Source organism: Varanus komodoensis, unplaced genomic scaffold (assembly GCF_004798865.1).
Source record: "Varanus komodoensis strain SLA01 unplaced genomic scaffold, ASM479886v1 scaffold6_2, whole genome shotgun sequence".
In the NCBI taxonomy this organism is placed as follows: domain Eukaryota; kingdom Metazoa; phylum Chordata; class Lepidosauria; order Squamata; family Varanidae; genus Varanus; species Varanus komodoensis.
Window position 1 is genome coordinate 23,471,586 of NW_025336346.1, and position 13,691 is coordinate 23,485,276.

At 40.3% G+C, this 13,691-nt stretch overlaps 1 protein-coding gene across 4 annotated transcripts in view; it reads left to right on the plus strand.

The window, feature by feature from the left end:
* The window catches only part of PLXND1 (plexin D1), a 183,428-nt gene that overhangs the window by 104,592 nt on the left and 65,145 nt on the right, over window positions 1–13,691 (plus strand). For all 4 annotated transcript variants that reach the window (XM_044451307.1, XM_044451304.1, XM_044451305.1 and 1 more), the window contains 5 exons: window positions 1,591–1,742; window positions 4,127–4,226; window positions 8,197–8,336; window positions 9,930–10,097; window positions 12,942–13,032. In XM_044451307.1, coding sequence (XP_044307242.1) covers window positions 1,591–1,742; window positions 4,127–4,226; window positions 8,197–8,336; window positions 9,930–10,097; window positions 12,942–13,032 — 651 coding nt within the window. The remainder of the gene's footprint in view (window positions 1–1,590; window positions 1,743–4,126; window positions 4,227–8,196; window positions 8,337–9,929; window positions 10,098–12,941; window positions 13,033–13,691) is intronic.

The following is a 13,691-nucleotide window of genomic DNA, read 5'->3' on the forward strand; positions in this document are numbered from 1 at the left end:
AAGAACCACTTCATGCCAAAAACAACAATGACCACAACAAATTGCTGACATGGAAATCTCTTTGGCATAGGAAGTTGTGCGTGTGTTCATATATATGTGCACTGTGATGAATGTTGATATCATCCTCCATGCCAACAGTTTGCCTTCCCAGCATGTGCAGGTGTGGCAAAATAGATTTGCAAGCTGTTGTCACAGGTCACTGTTTTCTGTTGGAAGCCACAGTTTTCTGCACAGAAGCAATATCCATGTAGGAAATGATGCTCTTGTGAAGCAGCCCTAAAAATCAGCAGGGTGGCTAACCTAGAAAAAATAGCTTATGAAGCTGAAGGTAGATTCCTAGTCAAAACATAATCCAGTGACTATTTTATTGTTCATATCTGTAGTTCCAGTTTTTCTGGCCTGACAATGTAGAGGAAAAGCTAAAGAGCCCGTCTCAGCTCCAGTGTATAGGAAACTTATACTCCTGCTCTCTGCCAAGAACAACTTGTGAAAGCAAACCACAAGAATTAAGGTTACTGTATGTCATGAGATTGGGATTCTATTTCCTTGCAGATACTGTACATTCAATCCAAATCCTCCATTTCAAAAAACAAACAAGCTTTTCTTTAGTGTCTGCGGAGTTGTCTTGGGGGGGAGGAGGAGGGTGACTGTAACTTTACTGGAATGGTGCACTGCATTTAGTAAGGGGACATTATCAGCCCTAAGCAGCTTGGCGGAAGAAGGAGCCCCCACTCTTGACCTTCTGCCCCTTGGCTTACGTCATGTTATGTTGGCAACAGCTACAGTGAATGGCAAGCTGCAGCCTCGCTGTCTGTACTTTGAGGAAGGAAGGCTGCTGTTCCTGCACAGCTTTCACTGGCTTTAATTTTTTCAATAGGTTTGTTGCAATTTAAAAGGTCCTTTTTAAATCTAGGGCATTAAGCTAGACCAGATGTCCAGTGAAATCAAAGTGGCTTTGGGGTTGACAGCAGGACAAACAGTGACAGAAATGAAATCTCTCCTGAATATATGGTAAAATGCCACTGTAGCCCATAACCATAACATTGCAAACAAAAAAACACCTGTAGTCCAATTGCATCAAGATTTGGGTAACAACATTGAAATGAAAAACTCAGAATAATAATTAGGCTGTCTTTTCTCAATGTCTGTGCAAGGAACACCTTATCATTGGAATTATTCACCATGCTGATGTTTAAAGAACTCAGTTTGTAACTAAGAAATTAACAAATATCTGTGGTTGTTCCCTTCACAATGAAGTTGTAATACAGCTGCATTTTTTCTGTTTTCCATTCTTCTAATCTTGTTCTTCTACACTGTGGTACAAAGTTTTAAGTCCTGTTAGCTCTGTTTTCAGTAGTGTATGAAATTTCCTCTACATGGGATGAAGGACATCATAGCATTAAAAACTATTAGGAGTCATACAACTGAAACAGAATATGTGTCTTAAGCATATGGCTGGACCCAAGCACACTTTTAATTCTCTAGAAGAATATGGGCATCAAATTCATGTTCATAGTAATTAAAATGAATGTGCATCCCCCCATGTCTTTATTTTAACCCACTCTCATGAAGTTACCTTTAAATTTGCAGATTGAGCCCTTGAATGGACCCTTGGAAGGAGGAACTCTGGTCACAATACGAGGAAGAAATCTGGGCCGTAGATTCAGTGATGTCATCAATGCTGTCAAGATTGGGAATGTGAAATGTTCACCACTGCAGAACAGATACATAGTCTCTGAGCAGTGAGTAACTCAAGCTGAATAGGTTCTGATCGTTTATAGTCCTCTTCTCTAATGATTGCTTCTTTCCAGTGGTCACTTTCGTGAGATTTGGTATCTGATTGTTTGGTGTAAGTGTATGAATGTTTGAATGGATGCACATACATGTGCAAAAAGCAAATAAGACATTCAGTTATCCACTAGCCTCCTTGCTATTAATTATATCAGCTCCTGTTGGCACGGTGTACCAAACTGCCTTTTTCATTTTCTAAAAAAAACAGATTTTTCCATTATAAGTATTGAAACTCCCTTGAGGAATTTCCTCTGCAGCAATAGATAACATAGCTATAGCGCTCACAAGCAGTTGGAGTATTCATGTGCTAGAATCCTGAACTTGTTCTTGTGGATGTATCCTTTGCAGAGTGCTTCTGTCCAAATGTAACTGGAAAATTGCCTTCTGTGCTTCCTGTTCTTGATTTTTCAATACATCCTCAGGGCAGAAGTTACTCCAGATCAATTCTTCTTGTGAGTGGGCAGTGAAAATGACTGGCACTAACTGGCCTCCTAGTGAGTTGCATGTACCAAGGAACTGATCTCCACAAAATTTCAAGTTCCCTCTTGATTGTTACAGATGCTCTCAGCAGCTCAAGGTGACAAGTGTAATCAAAACTTGCAGAGCTGCTATTCAAGCTGTAGCCATTTGAAAAACAACTGGAAAACTTATTCAGTGCTGTCAAACCTTTCACGAGCTTCACAGTCACATACTTCTTATAAAGTTGTCTTCGTTATCGTTGCTAGACATGCCTCAGAGACCCGCTGAGGTGATTGTCTGCAGCCTACTTTGGAATGAAATCATTAACAAAGCCTTAGGAGAGATTCGCAGGATAATTTCTTATGGAAATGGTATTAGCAGGCCCTGAACCAAAGCTGTCAGGACCAGTAGAATGACTGCGCTTTAAAGCATGTGTATTGATACAAATAATATGGTAATATCTAATTTTGGAAGAAATTGAGATTATCCTTAATGAACATAGCAGTTATTAAGATTTTTTTGGAAAAAAATATATAGGCTAGCCATTTTTAAGGTATCTCTGCAGCAGTTGTCTTTTCATGTGTTTATATCCTTGAACATACTGTGAATAGCTGGTATGATGCACTTTTCATTCCAGTTTCTGCCCCTGGTTAATTTCCCAAGGAGTGAATATTCCCAGCAGTGTGCTATGGTAGCTGCTGCATTATACTGTAGAAATGTATCTTGCCCCCATTTTATATGCCTCCTAGATGCCAGAGCACAGCATTATCTATGTATGCATTCAGCTCAATATTGTTGTTGTTTACAAATGAAATTATCCAAAGAGCAGTTTACAGTCCCAAGAGGAAAATGCATGCCTGGACAAGAAATGTGCAAACAGAAGCTCTGGGACCTCAAGGAACAAAACAAAATGCTACAGATTAATTAAAGCCCTGTAAAGGTTGCTGGTGCAAACATATTTTATACATCTCAGATCATATGCCAGGTACCAGATGATGCAGCAATAATAAAACATCTATTTATAGATGCCATTTTTTGTTTCTGAACAATGTATGCACTTCCGCATAACCAAGGGTACGCAACATCATCACAAGATTGTCATGCATTTTGTGTTTTTAAGTCATATGAATTAGATAGCCGTCTGATCACAATAAGTTGGTAACAAATTGAAACACAAGGAATTAAGCAGATGCCTCCATGGTATAGGGAAAGTGGGTCCCCCCAAATTCTGAACTGCATAATGTCCTATGGAGATGGGTGCTTTGCTTTCAGGCCCAGTGCAGCGTGAATAGGAAAGGTTTAGTGAAGACTTGTTCCAAGATGATCTATGTACACCTCCTTAGAACAGTTTACTTCATACTGTTCATCTATGATGAATCGCCTCTCATGTGAGTATTTCTGCCAGCTTGATATGTCTTAGGAGTCGTGATGGGACAATACTGATAAGTCACTAACTCCATGCACATGAAAGTATTTTTATTGTGCTGTTTTGACATGCATTTTGCCTTGAAGGAGAGGAAGGCAAACACTCAAAATGCTCTTGAATATAAAGGAATGCCTGTAGGAACCCCTTCTTTTGTGCAAGGCAGCACAGCCCTTAGCATTGGTTATGAGTACCTTTTGTCATCATTCTGCATTCTCTAGGAGACTATCATCCCCATAGGAAGTGGCTACACCACACCATTCAAATACTAGTTAGCATTATCTCTGGTTTTTCATGATCTTAGCTGGTATCTGAAATGTTGCTTTTCTGCTTGATAAGACGGATAAAGAACTTAGTGTTTCACTGAGCCTTCAAGTCCCTCGCTGATCATTTAAAGGTATTGTTTGCAGTCAAGTCACTTTTTCTTTTCATTCATAATCTGTTTTCTCACAGAATTGTATGCCAGACTGGAGAAGCTCCAGAGGAATTTTCTGATGTGGTGACAGTTAATCTGAGCAGAGAGGGAAAATCCAGGGAGCGATACTCTTATGTGGTAGGTAATTTCTAGTTCTTGCCAGAGTCGTTAATCTTGAATTTGTCACTGGAAAAGTTCTGTTGACTTTGCCCTGTATACTCAAGGAAACAGAGTTAGTTAAGGCATTTTTCAGCTATTTACATGTCTTACCTATTAAATGCTAGCCTGTCCCATCCTCCTATATCTCAAAGAGACCCAGACCAATCTACTTCCAAAGTTTTATGTTACCACTTGTAAATTTCAGTGCTTTGATGCTTAGAAAATAAACATGTCCAAGGAACTTCACAGTGAATAGAGGCAAATGCATGTAAATGCTGTTTCCTTTTTACTTATAAGAAACCCTTCCTATCAGGGATGGTTTTTTAATAGAAACACTTACGTCACTCAGATGCATATGATGTAATACATAAAATTAGAGCTCACAAAAATGTAATCTGCCATAAGATCTGTTTTGGTGGTGATGGAGGTTAAAGAGGATGCGGATGCTTTAAAGCTATTGATGGAAGTGGAGGAAATTACATCCCCTGGAAACACCTGCATTGCTTACATACCAAACAGGGAAGCAAATGGAAGAGGGTTTGGCTTCATTTGGAAGTTTCCTTTTATTGATGGATGTAACATTCCTAGCCCTCTGCTTAGATCAGGACGCATTCAGGAGAATGCTAGTGAAGGTACTCCTATTGTCCACAGGAGGGAACACATATTCTTAACCTTGCTTATTGTTCTAGATCACCACTGGTTCTGCAACAATCACAAAACTATGTACATTACTGAGACAGAAGTCCAGGAAGTACAGGCTGAGAGCTTAAGAAGTGATGACTAGCCAAGCATTTCCATTAGCTTTAAGCACATCCTTAAACCTCAGAAGCCCCTACTTCAAACTCTTTACTATAGACAGATAACAGCGAAGTTTCTTCATGGGATCAAATCTTTATAAAAATATCCTTTATTTTCTTAAGTATTCTGCACAATGGAAATATTTGGCTTCATTAGTCATCTTTTGAAGGAAAAGTCTCAGTTGACAAAAGAAATATTCATTAGTGATATGGCCTAAACTGAAAACTTGAGATTCTGCTTTGGGTTCCATCAGTGCAAGGTGACAAAAGGGATCAAACCAGTATAAGTAGAAGATAGCTATGCAGGGCAAAATGTCACATCATTTAGTCCCAATCTATTTAATAGGTAGTAATGGATATAAAAATGTCCCAAAGTAACATCAGAAATAACCCTTGAAAGGGAATGAATAGCAGCTTTGGGATGGCAAATTAAATCAGATGCTGGAGGGGCATCAAAATTTCTTGCCAGAATTGAAGTCTTGATCCAAATTTTCCTCTCTTCCCGCCAGTGGCTGCTTTTCAATTAAAACAGGAAATACAGGAGATCCTGTTCCCTGTGACCATTTTGAACCTTTAAGGGTGCAATCGGATGCAATCAGAAGACCTGATGGCCTTCTGGCCCCTTCCAACTCCTATGATTCCGTATCTACTCAGAAGTAAGCTCCATTGAGTTCTGTGGAGCTTACTTCCAGGTAAGTGGATATGGGATTGCAGCCTTAATATTTCCATGAGGTACTTTACAGTGGCTTTTTAAAAAGAAAGGCAAAGTGCATTTTGAAAGGATTTAAAACATTTTGCTTATCCCAGTACTTTCCTAGAAAAAAGGCCCTTTCAAAGTTTCAGTGTTACCATATATTATACCCTTCAGTGCTGAATGTTCCTATGCAAGATCAAATGCTGTGAAAAGGCAATTGAATATATTTCAAACAGCCCAGAAAAGAAAAAGAAAACCTCTGACATTTAACAGTTTTTCTTCAAATATGCTCCTTCAAAGTTCCAAGAAATCTCATCTCAATTTTATGATCATAAATATCATCATCATATCAAGGTAATTAAAGTCTGCCAATCACATGGTGGTAATATGGCGCAGAATTGGAGGGCTTGACTTGTAAGTTGGCTACCATGTTAGTCTGTGCAGCAAAAATTTATGTCTGTACAGCATATATTCATGTAGACTATAGCTCACTTTACCAGCTGCATGAAATATTATGGAGAGTTTCGGGTTTATACAATACATTGGGTGGAGGGAGAGAGCGACATTTACAAACAGTGAGGTCAGAAGGATAATCACATTATTAACACTGGTAATTTACAGTAAAGTTCTTGCCGATAGCATAAACGTCCTGGTAGCCAATCACAACTAGGAATGGAATTACACATGATGATGAATTCTGATTTGGCAATCTCTTTCCCTAATCTTGCTTTGAGGTTTCTTTGTGCCATAATGGCCACTTTTAGGTCAGCTACAGAGTGCCCGGAGAAGCTGAACTGTTCCTCCACTGGATTTGGATATTGTCCTTGCTGGTGTTAGATTTGCGTCCACTGATTACCTTCTGTACAGACTGGCCTGTTTTCCTTGCCTAGAATGCAGAAGTGCATTGCTGACAAAATATGGCATATATCACTGTCTCAAGTGAACCAGTGCATGACCCCTAATGTTGTGGGTGACATTATTTGCACCTCTAATAGTGTTTCCAGACTAAATAAGGGGACAGAGCTGACACCTGAATTTGTTACGAGTTTGTTCCCCATTTGTGTATTCTTCTTATGTTGTTGCTAATAAGGAGCTGTTTTAGGTTTTCTAAAACGCCTGTCTGTGAGTAGGAGATAGATTTGGCCAGGATGGGCTGTAAACATTGATGACATCCTTGAGTGTTTTAGCTGGAAACGGTAGGTGTGAAGTTGTTTTCTCTGCTCCCCTGTAGTATTGCGGCCTTATAAGTACATTGATGCTCCCAAATCTGTAGAGGTGTTTGTTTGTTAATTTAAGCCCAGTATTAGGACAAAAATAGCAAATGTTACAAGGTTGAAGGGACTTTAAAACAGCAACTAGAAGGATAAATAGAGCATTTGTTTGCTTGTATTTGTATGTTGCCATTCAATACCTAAGCATTCTCAGCAGAACTCAAAATTTCAAATACTAGGAAAATATGAAATGGCATAAAATGATAAAAGAGCAGATGAAGCTCAGCAGTTTAAAAAAATAAAGTTGACATTTGTTAAAAGGTTTTTAAGATCTGGGAAAATAAAAATGGACATGGGTAGAGACCAGTTCTCCCCTGCAGAGGAAGGCAGGACGCGCTCCAACGGAGCAAAGCTCAGGGGGCCAAGGTTTTGTTTGGATGCCAGGAAGCACTTCCTGACAGTCAGGACCCCAAGGGTGTGGAATGGGCTTCCACGGGAGGTCGTTGAGGCCCCATTGGTGTGGGTGTTCAAGGATAGGCTGGACGTCCACATGGTGGGCATGTCGTGAGCGGAGCCGACTGGTGCTGGAGGTCAGACTAGATGGCCTGGGAGGCCCCTTCTGACTCGCTCTGTTTCTATGTTTCTAAGTATTTGGTACCAAAATGACATTAAAATAGGCACAAGTACATCATTAGAGCAAGTCTTTTCCATAGGTTGAATGTCACCTCTCAAGTTACCAACAGCACCTCCACTTCCCAGAACTGAGTTTCACTTTGTTGTCCTTCATCCAGTTCAGTACTGTCCCTAGACAGCTTTGCATCTCTGTAGGCTTCAGATGAAGAAAAGAAGTAGAGATTTACATGTAAGAAGTTTAAAAGTGATCTTACTTTGCAACTTGCAAGTCCTACTTGGAGAGCCGACTTCCAAGAAACTATTACTAGGATTATTGTTTTCATGTGCAAATCAATCATCTTAGTTTCTTCCCAGGGGAATATTGTGGGACCTTTAACTTTTGCAGTGTGTCTATAGTGCTGAATTATGGCATTATTACAGAGTAGGAACATCAGCTTGTGCAAGCTTAGGCAGAAAAAGTTCTACAACTCCCAGCGTGCCCCAGTCAGCAGGGGTATCTGGGTGATTCTGGAAATTGTAGACTCTTTCTCTGAATCAATACACATAACATTTTGCATGAAATTAATAAATGTATTAACTTATTATCTTGCTCTTCCCCTCTTTTATCTTCTTAGCATCCAGTAGTGAAGTTTATATCTCCATCTGATGGCCCTAAAGCAGGAGGCACGAGAGTAACCATAACTGGGAATCACCTCAGTGCAGGGTCTGAGATCCGAGTTTTAGTTAACAGCACGAAAGAATGCACAGGCCTCAGGTAAGTACTGCCTTAGGTTAAACTGTAATTCAGGTGTGATGGTTAGAAACTCTAGTTTCCTAACAGAAAAATAGGTTATGTCTAATGTTTTCTGTGAAGAAATACAAATGTCATGATATTTTTAAAAATGCCAAGTAGGGGAAATGAGTAGAGATCATATGCACCAGTTTCTGCAATGTTTCCAAAACTTGCCAAAAGTTTTTACAAAATATATCAATTTGCTGGGTAGCCATAATATATGCAATTGCTCCAGTGTATTTCTCTTTGACCATAATATTTAGCTATCTTCTCCTAATACAGCAGGAGTCCCATATCTGCTGTCTCAGTTACCATGGTTTCACTTAACCAAGGGTGAGCCCTCCATATTCATGGGGAAGGGGAGGAGACAGGACCCCATGAAAGCAGAAAAACAGTGAATATCTTTAGGGAAAAACCATGAATATTTCTAGGGAACTATGCACTGTGTTTGGGGACATCACATTCAGTACTAGTCAAAGAGACAAACGTGTGCTCTCTCACATGATTTGTCTCTCAATGGGCATGAAGACTCTAGAGATATTTGCAGTTTTTTCCCAGAGATATTTGTGGGGTTTCCGTATTTGTGATTTTCCCACTTTTGCAGGGGTCCTACAGCCTTAACCCCTGTGAATGTAGTGTTTGCTACTATCTGTGGTTTCAGGCATCAGCTGGAGACTTGGAACCTCTCCCCCATATGTCTGGGGATCCTGCTGCAATTGCAAGTTCTACTACAGCAAGTACACTATGAAGGGTACCTACATAAGCATTTTCCCACATTATCTCTAAATTACCAGATACGTTTGTATCTGAAGATTTTTCAAAAGCTCTGACTGCTAAAATAGGAGGACAGTTTTTGGAAAATTGCTATGTTCTGAAGCAATGTCTTACACATCCTGTCCATCAGTCTGAGGACTGTCAATAGAGTGAAAAAGTGTGGGTCAAGTACACACTTGCTCTGTTGGCATAGTAACCGGATCCTGTTGTGGACAGAGCTGTGGTTGCAGGAGGAGTTTCTTGCACCCCTGCCCTGCCACAACTGAACACACCAACATGCAGCTTCTGAAGCAGCAGTCATGTGAGCAGGTAAGGATGAAATCGAACCAAAGGCCCATCTCATCCTGCATATTCTGTTTCCAGTAGTAGCTATTAAGGGATTTCTGAGAAAGAGCATAGATGCAAAAGCCCTCCGGCATTTAGAGGAAAACAGTGACTCCATTTCTCTATCATCGCTCATAGTCACTGACAGATCTATTCTTCATGAATCTTGTGTTACCTTTCAAAGTCATCACCACAACTCATATAATTTAAATTCCATACATTAATCTATGCATTATGAGAAAAAAATCTTTCTGTTTTATGTCTGGAACCTACCATCAGCCCATTTCACTGGGTGATCCTGAGTTCTGGTGTGTGAGATAGAAGAAATGTCTATCTGCTCTGTCTCCGCACCATCCATGATTTTATAACATTTTGTCATTTATATACCTTTTGTCAAGCGAATAGAATGGAGTCTCACTAAAGATAACAGGGATCAGTCATGCATCGTTCTCAGCTGCTTGTGTCTTTTCTTTATAGTCGCACCGACACCACCATCACTTGCACTATGCCAAGGGTGGAATTTACTAATGATGCAGAAGTCTGTGTCCAGTTTGAAAATAAGTCTTGTATAGGCAATAACAGCAAGTTCACATACAGGAAAAATCCAAGTATAACAGATATTAATCCCAAAAAAAGCCAGATCAGGTAAGAGAACCTATTCTTTGCAACTTTCCAGAAATGTTAAGCAGAACAATGAGATTTTATTAGCAGGACTGACCCCTCAAAGACATGCGGCAAAAGAAGATCTAGATTAGGACTGGTCCTGCACTGGAGTGAGGGTTTTAGCCAGCTGGTGAGCCAGACAGAATGCTTGTGTCAGCTAGTATTACTAATGCTAATAATGAGTGGGGAAGCAATCTTTGGCTTTATGTACATCAAAAGATGTAGAAGCTGAGTCCAAAGTCCATGTAAGACTCATGTTATTTTTCCAGCTTTGCCTGCTGATACAGTTTGCAATTTTTTATTCAAAAGAACCTGCAACGCCAACAGATTCATTCTTGAAATGTGTTTCTTTTGATTTCACTTCTTCCTGAAATGCTTCGGGCTCCTGTTGCTTTTAATTTCTCCATGAAATCTCTCCTTGCTTAGTACAGACTTGGAGTATAACAATGTAATGTGAACAAAGAAATCTGAAAAATCGGCAAGTGCACCTAAAGCCTAAGTTGCTCAGGAAGTGTGTACGGCTCCCAAGGCTAAGTACCCTTATCTTGTGTGGTGTTCTTAATGGAAACTGGGCCTTATGCTCACAAACACCAGAAACAGATTACGACATGTGGGAGAAATGTTTGCAAATGAACAGTGGTAACACATTCAGTTTTCATTGCCTGAAGTGGTTGGTTAGTCTTATGACTGTCAGGAAGGACTGAACTGGGTCAAAATGCATAGCGACAGCTATATAGTATAACAGCTTAAGCTTAAATATTATCTTTTTTATGGTGTACCTCATATGTTGTACTGCCACTATAGGACAACCACATTTATACTGCAGAGTTCCACATGAGCACCTAACTCCCTGTTCACACCATAGTGTTGCTTCTCCTTTGGACTGTAGCCTTCTTTATCAGATGGATAATTGAATCTATCAGAATTTTTCCACAATGATAAAATTTCTTCAAGGAAGGCATACACCCCAGACAGCTCTATGAATGTGCATAACAGCAGCATGCTGAAGCTGTAGAGAGTTCTTAAAGGACTCATACAGTCTGGTCTTATAAGAACCCTGTACATTAACACTCCAGTCTTGAGTACCTTTTGGAAGCAAAGATGGATAAATCACTATCTTCTTGGATTCCCTGATGAGCTACCTGATGCTGCAATATAATTAAAGCAAGCAGAACATGAAATGGTTGAAGTAATGAAAGGCCACAGGCAAATTAAAGTCTGGATGTAGTTTTTGGTAACCATTGGAGACAAACCACTCTTTCTCTCTCTCTGCACTGGTGACATGTGCTAGAGTCATCACATTATTTTTTTAAATTGATTTCACATTGATGGTGCCACATTTAGCATTTCTCAGGCAGTTTGTCCTGGGGGCAGCACTGGAGGGGGGACTTACTCTAACCTTTCACTCATTACTAACAAGTATGTGAAAGATCCAGGATACAATCTGAATACTTACTTTTGCTTTGCAGTAGAGGGAATAAAATATATTCAGACTGTGTGTACACTTAAGTTTATTGGTGAAATAGTAATTTGGGGTTTTTTTAGCTTGCTGGTCCCTCAAGTAAATTTGAAGTCATTTGGGCAAGCTAATGAAATATGATTGGGTAGGTATCACCTTCCTTTTGCTTTTTTCCCAGTTATATCTTACCAAGAATGTGCAGGGCAGCAACACTCACATCTCTCTAAAACAAGGACTTTGACCTTTAGACTGGGGCTTTCATTATGTGAGGCAGGCCTTTCCAAGGGGCTGTTGGCAGCTGCTAGGGAAAAACAAGGTTCTCTTTGGCTACTCCTCCCTTTCGGTGCTCAGTTTTGTGTGGGCTCTGCACAGGCCAGGATGCTAAATGCTTATTATTTCAGTCATAGCAGTATATGCATCTAGGCTCCATTCTTCCTTCCGTCCTTCCTTCCGACCATACCTCCAAAAGACTTGCGCCAATGTTCCATGGGATTCTGCATAATTTCAGTTTGATAAGGATAGAACAGATAGGTTATGTGTGTTACCTTAGGAACACACAAGGCTTAGGACATATTAGGTGAATCTTGAATGAGGCTTTTGTGCGCATCGATCTAGAAAAGTATTTTACTTTCAAGTGTCTAAGAAGCTAACTGAAATCTACAGAAATAGATGTATACTATGGTGGAGGATAGGAGAGCCTAGAGGAGTGTTGTCCATGCGATGGGTCGGCATGACTTTGCGAATAACATAATATAACATAACATAACATATAAAGCAAGCACATTGTATTTTGTTTTATTCATACATGTTACAATATGTTTTGTATGTACATATAAAACCATAACATGCACATATGTATACTTTCTGTCACATGTGTGGTACTGGTACTTAGGAACACTGACTGGCCAAGGAATTTGTAGTGTGTGTGTGCACGCACGCATGTATGCACACACATCCATGCATTTAGTGCTGAGTAATATATAGAGTAGTTTTTAATGTGAACACCAAAGTTATTTGGTTATTTTAGAGTTATTTCAAGTTATTTTATACATTACATATATTACACTAAGAAAAAATTGCTGGATTCATATGTCATACCAAACATTTTATCTTCATAGTAGACCACATTGGTACATACTGAAAACATATTCATTTCTCTCACTCCAGTTAAAAAAAAACTTGAAAAGATGACTTTGTCTGAGATCACTGAAAGATACTGCTAGTTACAGTGTTAGCTGGTACAAGAGTAGAGAGGCCACAGGTGGATTTCAGTTGAAGAAAGCACTGTTTTCTATTGCTTCATTTGTATTTGTTGCAAGTGACAGATTCCCCATGTGATCCCTTTTCTGCTTGTTTTTATTTAAAAGTGGAGGCAGAATCATCACGGTGGAAGGATATGGCTTTCTGATGGCTCAGAACGTGTCCATGGTTGTTCACACCGTCGGGAAAGAACCAACGGTGAGTCTTCACCTCCATAGCATGAGAAAGACTACTTTAACGTTAATAGAAGCATAAAGACAGAAGCAATAAAGTAGCGGTCCCCAGCCTTTTTGGCACGAGGGACCAGTTTTGTGGCAGAAATTTTTCCATGAACCAAGGGCAGGGGGGTGGTTGTGGGATGATTCAAGCCCAGTACATTTATTGTGCACTTTATTTATATCATTATTACATTGTAATACATAATGAAGTAATTATACAGCTCACCAATGGGACCCTCCCCGCAACCTGCAGCCCAGCCCTTACCTGCTTCCCTCACCGCTCACATGTGTCCCCGGCTTTTTTGCGCCACTTGCTGCCAGGCTGCGCTGCCACTGCCGCCACCACTCCCTCCTCCTTTCAAGGCCCAAGACCCAAAAGGGCCTAGTGATCATCTGTGTTTGCAGCCGCTCCCCAGCGGTGATGCTGGCTAGCGCTGGGGAGCGGCCGCAAATACAGATGAAGCATCGCTCACTCACCTTCACCTGCTGCTCACCTCCTGCTGTGTGGCCCGGTTCCAGGGACTGGGAACCCCCGGAATAAAGGCCAATGCAGAGGATGTAGGTGCTGCAATATACCTGAAAACGATACGCGTTCAGCAAGTGTGCAAGCAATCCTGTGGTCAGTTATGTTCAAATGTT